This window comes from Bombus bifarius, unplaced genomic scaffold (assembly GCF_011952205.1).
Source record: "Bombus bifarius isolate JDL3187 unplaced genomic scaffold, Bbif_JDL3187 scf7180000007973, whole genome shotgun sequence".
NCBI classification, from domain to species: Eukaryota; Metazoa; Arthropoda; class Insecta; order Hymenoptera; family Apidae; genus Bombus; species Bombus bifarius.
Genome location: NW_022884359.1, coordinates 211,453 through 223,760, shown reverse-complemented (window position 1 = coordinate 223,760; position 12,308 = coordinate 211,453). Strand labels below are relative to the sequence as shown.

The following is a 12,308-nucleotide window of genomic DNA, read 5'->3' as shown; positions in this document are numbered from 1 at the left end:
TGCTCTAGGGAATTTTAAGAAGTGCGTTGAAGCCGAAAGTTTTCGAATCAGATGCACGCAGTTGATTGCAAATTGCAAGAGATGAAATAATTTGCGCATACACACTATTTTAATGTCTATGTGCGTGTGGAAAGTCATTTCTTTATAAATATTTTTTGATAGTTTGTAGATACGTCATTAGTAAATTCGGTAATTTTAATTTCTAGAGAAATCACAAAAACACAGTGAAGGTAATTAAATATGATAACCACTGAATATATGTTTGTTTATTTAATAGAAAGAAACAACTTTTCTGAAATCGTACATACGTACTATATATATTTGTATTGCTGAGCAAACTGCAGCGTGATGGCCATTCTAGTGTTGTGATCATAACAATAAGACGTGTGTAGTATTACTCCACAGTACGTACTACACGTACCTTTATACTTATTCATCGTTTAAACGCACGTTAGTCTTAACTTCGTTCAATTAACGCTCGCGTTTTATGCAATAGTTTACTATAATCTATTACTTTTTTTCTTTTGATCTTTTCGATTGTCACATTTTACCGACAATTACCGGTAACCGGTAGCTCGTATAACAAGCTTCCGAAACGCAATTTAACCTTAATCATCGTTTCATCTTTAAATAATTTGTCCTTATATATTTATTTTACATTTATGATTTGGCCTCTTTTTGTGCAGATTATTGTTTGATCGCTAGGGAAACTTCGAAGCATTAGGGGATGTCACAGACGATGAATCTGGAAGCTTTTCATGGACGTTTGGTAACGTTTGATTTATTTTAACACAAGCAAACGTATTTATGCGTCAATTTTTTTCTTTTTCTGTATAATTGGTAATATTTATTTAGTATTCTACAATTTATTTAGTACGTATTTTTAACAAATAGTGAGTAATATTAATGTAATTAATACGTAATATAGCAAAATTCTATTCACACCGCTTTTTATATTTTGAACGTGTTAAAACATTTTTTGCATGAAAATAATTTTTTAATTATCTTTTACGTGATTAGAAGATCGAACCGACTGTTAGTAAGTCTCTGATTTTAAAGATGTAGTTTTTTCAATTGCGTACGATACTTATGACTGTTAATACTAAGATAATAAGAATTAAGAAAGTAAATTCAGAGGAAAGCGAGCAATTACGAATATTGCTTCTTTTCGTTACATCGCCTCTGAATTTTACGATATTCGATAATTATTTTGCGAATTAACGACATTAATTGCGAGTTAATGTATTATCTAATGATCCATTGACGGGCGAGGTTATTAAATCTCGAGGATAAAGGGTGTTCTAAAATTATATTACGTCATGCAATCATAATGTTTATTAAAAACGTCACTTAGGCCATGCACTTGTCTTGCGAAGTGTTTGGGTTACACGCATACGTATATAGTGATGAGATTACCTTATGCTACATGAGTGTAATTGTATTGTATTTACATATTTACATGATGAAAAATCATGCACCGAAAATTACAATTGACCAACGACCAGACACAGGGTGTGTATTTACAAGCGATTCTTTCAGCTACTATTAGCTGATTACATTTTAACCATACAAATTTTCGTCAGGCAATTTGCTTTGGCTTATTCTTCTGCGATTTTTTCCGTGGCAGGATGGTCACTAGTAATGCCGATACTGAAAAATTAAATTTGCGTGCAATGTACATATAAGAATATTATGTCGTGACATTATTTTATTATTCATATACCAAAGGATTTAGGTGATTTTACCTAGAGAGGCAGAGCCAATCATAATGAAGGGGCCCAAGCAGGACAAGTCAAACAGCACTGGAAATAGTAAATTGCCTATGACCGCCCCAATTCTGCCTACCATCATAGTTAGACTAACTGCCATAGTCCTGAAGAAAAGTATTAAATAATCGATAAGATACTTGACACGTAGAATAAACAAATTGCTAGAAAATGATATATCTTTGTACCTTAAACACGTCGGGAAATTATCGACGATTACGTTTACGACACAGGCACCACCTATACTCGACATGGCTACGAAAACTGAACACAAACCAAGAATACTGTTAGTGTCTTCAGCCCAGTAAAGCGAGCCACAACAAGCAGCTGCTACAATGAAACAAGTTGCTGCAATAAATAGAAATCGTAAATTATTACGAAGATCAATATTTTCCTGTACGTTCCTGTACAAAATTTATGTCCAGCGTAGATATCTCACCTATAAGTTTCTTTTTCCCTACTACAGTAATGAGCGTGCCTGCCAAAGTATATCCTATTACACCGGTAACCGCAATTACGATAGAATTAATGAATACTTTCGAGTTCAAATCCATCTGAAATAAAGCACGCGTAAAAAATGATTGAAATCTTCAACGTATAGAAACAAAAGCCAAAAGAGAGAATTAATAAATCCTTCGCGAGTACGCGTAACAAGCAACGATGTACGTTGTACAATCTTAATTTACAGCATCGCAATGTAAAAAACAAAGAAATGTGTGTAAACAAGGAATGATTTATCGTATTTGTATGTAAATAACGTAATACCGGTACGCATGTGTGGACAGCATTTAGAGTTTCGTTTACAAAACTCGTTGAGAAATTATGATTTGCCCCTTGTTGGCCTAACATGTAACAGAAGCGCGGCTGCGAGCTCGAATATTCGTATTTCGAATCGTCATTCTTGAATTGTTCCATCATTGTGAATAATTGTGGCATCCATAGTCTAATCGAATTCGATCTATAAATTGAAATTTCCTCGTTGGTCAACGTTTTTCGTTTCTACTATGATTAAAGTCACTGATGAATGTTGACTCTTGAAATATATTCGACATGATATAAAGAATTCAAAGAGTCAGCGACAATGAAAATATGTTTCAAGAAAAGTTCAGTTGATCTAACTAACCCTATCGTGGCACCCAGTTGAATCATGCCGATTGCGATCAGTTTGAAGATGTTTGGCGATAGAAAGAGTGGTTTGATCTGTTGCCAGCAGGAACGTAGCTTGTCCTTTATCTTACTGTTACTCGCCAGCTCAACGGAATACTCGTCGTCGATATCTTTTATCTGAAAACGAAGGTCATTTCGAATTGGACTTGGTATCAAAAATGAACGAATGAATGATCACGTTAATGTTATGCAAGGAGCGAGCATGAGTGGAAATATAACGAGTGTAATTGGATTGCATCGAAGTGCAATTTGCAATTTTTCGTGGAGAACACTGAAATATCGAACATTGCTTACTGGATATGTGTCCGGATCCTTGCCGGTGTTCACCGAGTATATCTTCCTGAAAACTTCAAGAGCCTCTTCTCTCCTGCCTTTCAACAAAAGAAAACGCGGGCTCTCGGGGAATGCGAAGATCGCTAAGCAGGCAAGAAACTCTGGCAACGAACAAATCGCCAAGAACACGCGCCATGAACTGATCTTTACGACCCCGGTCCAAATGTTAATGGTCCATTTTTGCGGTATGATTAACCAGGCGATGCCTGAAACCAAATATTTTCCCTGTTTTATGCGGACGAACGTAAAGTAAAATAAGAAATGAAATTGCAGATCTGTATTAAAGACATTAAAGAGTTTATCCCAGTCGACACATAGAATTTTCTTCTATCTTATAGACATTCGGTGTTGTCTATTCGTTAATCGCTCGTCATTTTAGTATCAGTTGATACAGAGATCAGAAAAACATCGCTATATGAGCGTATCGTAATTTTCCTTCGATGAATCGCTTCAATGGTCAAAAGGAGTAATTTCCACAGCTATGTAAACACGTTAGAAAAATATGAGAGCAGGATATCGCGATTAAAGGCTACTCACATGGTAGAGAAATATTTCCAAGCGAGAAAAACACCCCTAACCACATATAGGTTCGAGATCGCTGCGCATCGTTGTGAACTTCTGCCAGATAAGACATAAGAGCGGCATACGGGCCGGACATGCTGCAAGCGTGCAAAGATTATTATCAAAATTTGATATTTTTTGAAAGAATCAATTTTAACTGCCATACGCATCGCCAATGGTATTAGTAGATTTGTAATTCTGTCTTAAGCTATGTCTTAGTTCAACGTAGTTAGTTAACGTAAAGGTAGATACGAATCGTAGCGATCGAAGTATCAATGATTTCATTGAAATGATCGTTGTATCAACTTACATTACGCCATCGAGAAACTTGAACAAAATTAAAAGCCACGAAGTATGCGAGAAACAAGCCGTCAAACTCATGATTCCGGCGACCATGTAACCGTAAAACATTATCTTCTTACGACCAAACGTATCGGTCATAAATCCCCAGAAAAATGAGGTGCTGATCATACCTGAAACCAGCCAAATTTTCAACGATAGTTGGGTAGTTGGATTTCTCGGTTGATTTTATGATACGCACTTTATCGATATGAATTATATTACGTTTATTCGTTATATTCACAGTAATTTGAACGGTTAGGCGAAAAGAAAAGAATTTCGAAACTGACTTTCAAAGAATATACATAAGCATATGTTTAACAAATTATTCCCCATAGGAATAAAATGTATGTACGTGATTGATTAAATCCTAAAGTTACTTGTTACGACGAAAGTAATAATTAACGCAATTCGATATAAATTTTGATGTAAATCGTGATACGATAAAAATGAATAATCTTCTTATTCGAAAATGAATCAGAAACGAAGGATGTTGTTTCCCGATGAAAGATATCGTTCTAAACAAAAGCTATTGGAATTGTCCCAGAAACACAGATGCAGATATTATGCATCGTAAATCATATTGGTTATGTTTGATATAAACATTGATCTTTCCGTGGGACTTTCCGTTTTCATAAATTCTCATATCTCTTTTACCTGTTCCTATTGTTGTCACGATATCAAGTTCTTCGCAGTATACTGATATCAAGCTTCTCCGTTAGAGAGTTTTATTAAAGGTGATGTTGTGCGTGGCATTATCAACAAGTTATTAATTAATACAATAAAGAAACGATAAGCTGTCAAAAAGTTTATTTTCTCAGAATACCGCGTCTTATGCTGTTCGATTCCTTTTGTAGAAATTGTACGGTCTTCCTTATCGGTTCCTTAGCAGTGACAAAACTGCTTCGATAATGAAATTTCCGGATAATAGAACAATCACTTTCCTGGATATGAAATTTCATTTATTCAAACACAGTTTAGGATTAATTGATAGTTTCTTTAAGTATTTATGGATCCAATATCTTTTTAGTTGCTAAGTCATAGAATTGTTTCAACGCAAGAAACTGCATAGAGTTACATTCTTTTTCCATTTCGATTATCCAAGTCCTTTTTTGAACGTCACGAATGCTTCGGTACGAGAAGGAATCTCTTCCTTACCACTTTTGTTTGTTATTTCCATTTGCATAAAGTCGTCGTTATTATCGTTTTTATCGTAATGAAATCATTTCATTGCATCAGTATATTTACGGTTTCTCTACTGTCGTTGCCAGCATCACAGGGATCGACGTGCTTTAGATCATGTTTTTGTTTTTCGACGTCTGTGACTGTGGTGGCTTTTCCAACACCGTGCACTTTTGCCAATTCTCTTGCGCTTACATCTTTCGAGTTCTTTGATCGTGTCGTTAGTTTCGTAGCAAATTTTTATAATTGGAATTCGCTCGATCGAATAAAGAAGAGAGTACACTCTGCGTACGAACGCTAATAAAACATGTACATATTTGAAAGGGAAAATTCCGTTACTGGAAAATATTATGTTCGGATGTATAACGGAGATGAAAAATTAGAAACTCGTAAAGTATCTCTTCGTTTCTGATTCGAATGAATCATAAGGTAACCAATGCGGTAAACAGTGCGGTTTAGACTTTTAATTTGCAATAATCTTAAACAGGTCATAAAACAATCCACTCTCTTTTTCTTCAAAAAAATTCCCAACATCTTAAATCCGATAAAGAGACCTTTTCAAAGTCTTGCTCTCTTACCTGGCAAACAATCGACAATCTAAATTACGTTACAGTAGAAATAAAGACGGAAGCAATTTCAAATTACGAGTCGAACGATCGCTCGTCGATCTCGAACGCGATTTCTCGTCGCTTGAAAATCGTCACTCGAGATCGTTGCCCACGCGGACCACGTAACCAATGCACGATGAAGTACAAGAGTGTGTCATTTAATTACCATGTCCGTACTCGTACAAATACATTCCCTAACGAGTCCGTAGCGTACACCATGTGTGTTCTAACCAGAAACTCGAAGCGTACCAAATGCGCGCTTTGACTCTCTGTGTCTTAAGCTCAACCTGTAATTACAGTCGCGGTTACGTGATTACGCCAATAAATGAATATACCACCTGCGAACGTCATCGAGTTGAGTAGACCCTTGTCGAACATGGTGAGCCTCAAGTCGCACTCGGCCGATGGTAACACGTACGACATCGCCGATGACGAGAAAATACTGGAGAAACTAGCGGGCAACACGGCCAACAGCAACAAGTAGTTGAATTTTCCATAGCCTGTCGACAAATTTTGCGTGTACAAAATTTTGCCAGACGTCATTCGATCGATGAAAGATTCCAAGGAAAGTCATTCGATTGGATTCGATTCTAAGTCGGATTTCTATCTCTCTCCCTCTCTCTCTCTCTCTCTCTATATATATGATATTTCTGACCGTTTGCTGTTCTTTATCCTTAGAAAAGATGCTCGTTTCGATGTGAAATATCTTTACATCGAGGAGCATCGTTTTGTTCGTTTATTTGGTAGATGTTACGAAAGGAAAAAAAAGATAAAAATTCTTTGAGAAAACGAACAGCTCAAAGCTCTTGGAACGTCACTCAGAAACGTTTATTTCCTTTTTGTAATTTGTATAGTTGTTTCGGTAATTATATACGTGTATATGCATCGTTCAGGATTTAATAGTTTTGAAAGATAAAAGCAAAATAAGCTATTAGGCCGTCTGAAATTTTTACGCGTTTCCTTTTTTGAATTTGAAACGCGCGATAGCGATTGATGAAGCGTAAGACGTTGTTTTAAGTGAGAGCGCGGTATAAAAACATCGATATATGCTTACCGGCATTAGTTATTGCTCGTTCGAAATCTACGGGACCAGACTCCTCAGACTTTACGTCTTCACCTATAGCAAGACACACAGTACACGATTATTGATCTTCCGCAATAAGTTTTGTATATTATTATATTAACGTTGTAAAGCAGCTAAGTAACGTACATCGCAAATATTTGTAGCTAAACACTGAAAGCAAATCGAAGAATCGTTTAAACACCATCATTCACGTAATACGTCTAACAAAATAAATTATTACTATTAATGATCGAAGTTGGTAATTGAACGATTTAAAAAAAAAAAATGGATTGCTTAGGGTTGTATTCTCTCTGTAAACGAACGTTTACAAACATAGAGTTTGACAATTTATAAATTTGACGTTAGTTACGTTTTATGATATTTAATCAGTACTTAGTTACTTTAATTTCACGGTATTTGTCCTTGTTAAACACGATTTGTGTAAACGTTTACGTTACAGGCTGGCAATAGGTAATATTTATTATCGCAGTAATCGAATTATCGTCAACGAGAGACAGATTTTCACCAAAGATGTTTCACTCGCCACTTTATTATAAATTACGATTTACAGCGATCGCTATCAATTGCGAAAAGTTTGACAAAAAATATTTGCGAACGCAATTAAAGTACGATAGAATCATATCATATAAAAATGACATTTATTCGAGTAAGAAAAGAAAATGCAAGCAACTTGCAGCTGATAGCACGTAGTGAAATGTAAAATTGATCACTATTACACTGTAATACGTTTGACAATGACTAGATTTAATGGTGAGACGATGGCCGAGAAAGTCTAACTGAAGAATTAGCAAATACAACAGTAATTGAAGTAGAATATTTGTTTACACTGGTGGTAGCTCGTTAATCCCATGTGTCTGTAGAAAAAATCTATAAACACATAGTGTTTGAAATCTTCCAAATTCTTGTATATCGTATTGCGTATGTATTACACGTCCGCACATACATAGATTCTATTTTCATATTTCTTATTCATTCGTTTCTTCTTCTATAATTTATTTTACTTTTATTTTTATCATCTTGCAAATGTACGTTTATTATGAAACTTTACTTTGGTCGATTACTCGTCTATTAAAATCAAAACATGTTGTACGATATTTCAGTATTTATATTGGTATTACGTTAATAGTTATGTATAATTAGTACTTATACAGTATTTTGCTATACATTCTTTTTCATAATTAGGATATTGGGAAATACTCTTCGATGCAGCAATTTTTATATACTATATCACGTTTAAAAAATGTGGCGCGATAGTAAGTAGAGCTTATCGAACGAGAAAGGAACGAATAAATGTTTTCATTTAAAGGAATATATACATAGTTATGACATTTAACATCTTGTTTCACGGCATTGAATGGAAGAACAATGAACCATATTAATTACGCGAATAAGCAATTTTAATTATGATCGACATGCCCCTGAAAGCAGATATAAAAATTTAAAAGTATAAAAATAATCTCGCGTCACGTGTGTTAAAATATTATGAATTATTGTTAGGAACTTCTGCTTTCCACGCTGTCTACGAAACAATTATAATTCGAGTTAAAAATTCTCGGACGATCTAAGTACGTATATTTGTTAATATTTTCAAATCTAACGCGTTTCTCATATTCCGTGAAAGTGAGAGTACACGTGGTATAAAAATCAAAATATCGATTTAACACGTTCGTCGGGTTCGTCTCGAAAACAACTCGGCACGTATTTTTATGATACACGGACTGATGATAGGAACTGGAATACGGGATGCGGATTAATTATCAGGAAATTTTGAAAAATATTTTCGTAACGATTCGTCCAGGGCACGTGTGTCGGTCTATCGCTTATGCTTGTTTATGAAAATTATTTGTTAACATGTTACATATACAATGAAAAACCGGTCGTTTGAACGAGCATTTCCCAAGTAGCAGTCGCAATAAGATATTTATCCCCATGTGGTCTTTCGTGTCGACAGAGTCAAATAAACGTTGTTGGTAAACAATTAACCAGCAATTCGTTTCTCAGTTTCATTTTTTAACTTCGTGTAATTAAACGCTATAAACGTGCAGCTCGGAGTATTCCATCTGGTTGCCATGAAGCAAATATACATAGCTACGTACAGTGCATTGGGAAACCGTAAATCTGTTAGGTGCATTCGATAATGAAGGAAAATTCCGTGATACCGCAAGGGGAAGTAGCGTCATGTTCTATGAAAATAAATATTAATAAACCTACTATCCTTCTATTGCTGGGGCATTTATCATATGCAAATGATTATCACCTAGTTATCGGTACGTACGTATATGTGCTGCTTCAGTTTCGTAATCGCAATGATTATTGTCAGGTAATCGATCAGATAATAATATTTGAATATTGTAATCACAGGTATGTACAGTGCGCTGCTGGAAAGAAGTTTCGCGGTGCGACACAGAGGCAAGGGAGGTATTGTTCGCTATCGCTCACCGTCACGCGTTGTTATATCCTTTTATTTGCGTATATGACACTTTTGGCCAATGCGTGTGCTTATCTTTATGATCGTGTCGAGTCTGTCAGAAATATCCAATCGGCGGCGCCGAATTCCTCCCGCGGAACTTTTCTCGAGCAGTGCACGGTATATTTTGAAGCGACACGACCGTGACGCTTTCGCAAAAGATCACGTTAAACTCTAAACTATCAAACAATCTAATGAAAAATGTCAGCGAACGTGTAAATTAAACGGAAGATATTACGACGAAACGACGTTTGACCAACGTTGGGATAACATTGGCAGATACGAGTTCGTACACTTTCGGTTAAGGTTTTATATTATTTATATAATATTTGAAGGAAATATCGATAGAAGAAAGAAATATAGCGAAAAAGAAAGAGAAAAGGTGTTGGAGTAAATGCGCTCGAGATCATCGGACTTGTACGAGATCTCTCTGTATCTCAATGAAGTTTATGATTTTCTAATGCCATTGTGTTTTCGCGATCGTTTCTTTGTTTATGTTATCATAGCATCGATATTAAATTCCAGGATCGAGTGATTGCGTAAAGTAGTTACACGAGTTAATTGATGAGCGGTAATCGAAACAGGTTTGAGAATTAATCCGTATAAAAGTAAATATGTCATTGAATCGGTTGAATCGACTGATAGATCATTTGAAATTTAAATATAATCCATATAGTCTAGGTTTTTAAAATTACGATAATTACTACAATCTTGGAATAGCAATAACAAGGTATTTACTAGTCATACTTCAATCCGTGATACGATCTTTGGTGTAGAAGCAACGCTTTGTGTATTGATTCAGGTAGATGTCTCGAATCAAACCCAAGAAAAGCGAGAAAGTTACAGTTTTACGTGACTTTTGAAATAATTCGTGTCGCGCGCAATACGTGATTTCTTCGCTTTTCAGTCTGGTTCATGACAAATGTGATAAACGGAAGGAAAAATATTATTCACGTGTTAATTCCTCGCTAACTTTTCTGTACAACGTTTACGACACCGTTCCCACATTTTCATATTTCCAAAATCAAATTCTTTTACTAGTTTTTCACTGACGTGTGAATTTGCGGCACGAGTTACGTCGCGGTCCTCGGTCGATTTTCCGCCCGATATGCAAAAAAGATTCGTGCTATGTAGAGATTTCTTGCACAAAAAATTGGAAAAATCGTACAATTTCTCAATCCGATGAATGGCGAGGGCGGCGATCGTGAATTCGTTTAATTATCCGTTACGGTTAATTCGAAATTGGAAAAGTTGCTGAACCAACGACAGTCGCATAGGTATGTGGCGCTGCGTTTATTTCAGATTGTTTAATCTGATATTAATTTTTATAAACGTTAGAGGTTTCGATTAAAACGCGATTGAAAATCCGACATTGATAAAACGGCAAAAGAGAAAGAAAGCAGTAAAAATATCTCGTCTCACCAAAAAAGAAAAAAAAAACACAAATACAACTGCTTTACAAACTTACCGCTGTACTTCATCGACGGATTCATTAAATATCCTGTTTTCCTCCGCCTCCTGTGATTTTGTGTCTTGAGCCAATCAGTTAGCGAAACAGCTGTCAAAGGGGAGAACTCTCTTTCTCTGTTACACACACGCGCGAAATCGTCGCGGCGAACGACGATTTCTCTGTTTCTTTTTCCTTAGGAAAACAGAGAAAACGAAGGATAAAACGGAGGAAAAGGGAGGTAAGAAAAGAAAGGGAGGAAAAAACAAAGCGGAAAAGAGGCGATGGTCGCGCGCTTGTAGCAACTGCAACGTGCACCGTGAAGAGACGGAGAAACTGAGCGTAATTTCAGCTGCACGCACTGCACATGCCTGCCGCGAAACTACAATTCGCGCTAAAATCAGACAAACGCAAAAGTCACCTGCGACATATATGTAAATTCGACCCTGGTGGGGCGAAACAGGTTGTCGAGGGGAATCGTACGAGCGATAGACAAAAAAGATTCAATTCCACCCGCACTGACACATCGGTCGATCCGCCATCGTGTTCCGCCTTCTCAACATCTTTATTTTTCCTATTTCAAAACTGTCCACCACCTGTATCCAGGATGCAGAGTATTTCTTCCCGTCTACTCGTTCGTATCCAATTGGCACGCCGATTATCCTTAGTAACACCGATATTAACAGGATATTAAGAAACAATTACTAAAATAATACTAGCAACGTCGATGCGAAAGCGATGCTCTTTGGCACTCGACTTGTCCACGTTGCTACGAATTGTAAGTGTAAACATGGTCTTCCAGAGGTCGTGGTCAATTTTTGATAACGTTATAGGAATTCGAAAGGGACAAAGAAGTGTTCTTTGCTTTAGAACTGTTAAACGAAGTTCGAAGTTATACTTTGATTCATCGTAGAAAATTACTTAATGACTAAACGTAACGCGATAATTTTCTAGTGAAAAATACTGTTTAGCGAAAATGAGCTGTATCGTCGAAAAGATTTTATATAATATAAAAGAACGCAATTGAAGCAGGGCTGGATGATTTTCCACGATTGATACGATTTTACCGCTTTTATTCTTGCGCGCTTTTGCTATAGACGCGTTAAAAATGCGATAGTTTCTTCCTTGTTTTCTTACCAAAAAACGTCCTTTCGTAACAAACATTGTAACTTTAATGTTGGAAAAATTCGCCGAACTGATAAAAATGTTTAGTTGCTAAATAGAGAGATTAACGACAACGTTACCTAACCTTACGAAATTAAAGCAAAGTATATGAAAAATACGAAAATATCTATGTAATTAGCTTCGTTCTCATAGATAAACAACAACATAACTTGACACTACGCTATCTGCA

At 36.0% G+C, this 12,308-nt stretch overlaps 1 protein-coding gene and 1 long non-coding RNA gene across 5 annotated transcripts; one reads left to right on the top strand and one right to left on the bottom strand.

Annotated features, from left to right (window-relative positions):
* Nucleotides 1–48: 48 nt before the first annotated feature.
* LOC117216820 lies at nucleotides 49–1,933 on the top strand. The gene is made up of 2 exons (XR_004489439.1): nucleotides 49–769; nucleotides 1,729–1,933. It is a non-coding gene; the product is annotated as an uncharacterized LOC117216820 (long non-coding RNA).
* On the bottom strand, nucleotides 1,428–11,473 carry LOC117216817 (synaptic vesicle glycoprotein 2C-like). 4 transcript variants are annotated; one of them, XM_033463876.1, is made up of 12 exons: nucleotides 10,976–11,473; nucleotides 7,011–7,073; nucleotides 6,295–6,456; nucleotides 4,138–4,300; nucleotides 3,804–3,925; nucleotides 3,228–3,472; nucleotides 2,890–3,050; nucleotides 2,532–2,724; nucleotides 2,206–2,320; nucleotides 1,955–2,114; nucleotides 1,746–1,873; nucleotides 1,428–1,650 (listed from the first exon to the last, which is right to left on the bottom strand). In XM_033463876.1, the coding sequence occupies exons 1-12, from the start codon at nucleotides 10,998–11,000 to the stop codon at nucleotides 1,580–1,582; spliced, it is 1,608 nt and encodes a 535-aa protein (XP_033319767.1). In that variant the 5' UTR covers nucleotides 11,001–11,473; the 3' UTR covers nucleotides 1,428–1,579. The 4 variants fall into 4 exon arrangements, with proteins under 4 accessions (XP_033319767.1, XP_033319766.1, XP_033319765.1 ...); XM_033463875.1 differs by lacking the exon at nucleotides 10,976–11,473 and adding an exon at nucleotides 7,167–7,259 and having other exon boundaries at nucleotides 1,746–1,884; nucleotides 1,969–2,114; XM_033463874.1 differs by lacking the exon at nucleotides 10,976–11,473 and adding an exon at nucleotides 7,167–7,227.
* Nucleotides 11,474–12,308: the final 835 nt, after the last annotated feature.

Excerpts from the sequence above, each read along its gene's own strand:
- LOC117216817 (XM_033463874.1), bottom strand. The coding sequence starts at position 7,227 with ATGATGGTGTTTAAACGATTCTTCGATTTGCTTTCAGTGTTTAGCTAC. Across the intron at positions 3,473-3,803 it reads TGGAAATATTTCTCTACCAT|GCATCGCCTGGTTAATCATA; the intron begins GTGAGTAGCCTT and ends ATTTGGTTTCAG. Across the intron at positions 2,115-2,205 it reads AGGGAAAAAGAAACTTATAG|CAACTTGTTTCATTGTAGCA; the intron begins GTGAGATATCTA and ends TATTTATTGCAG.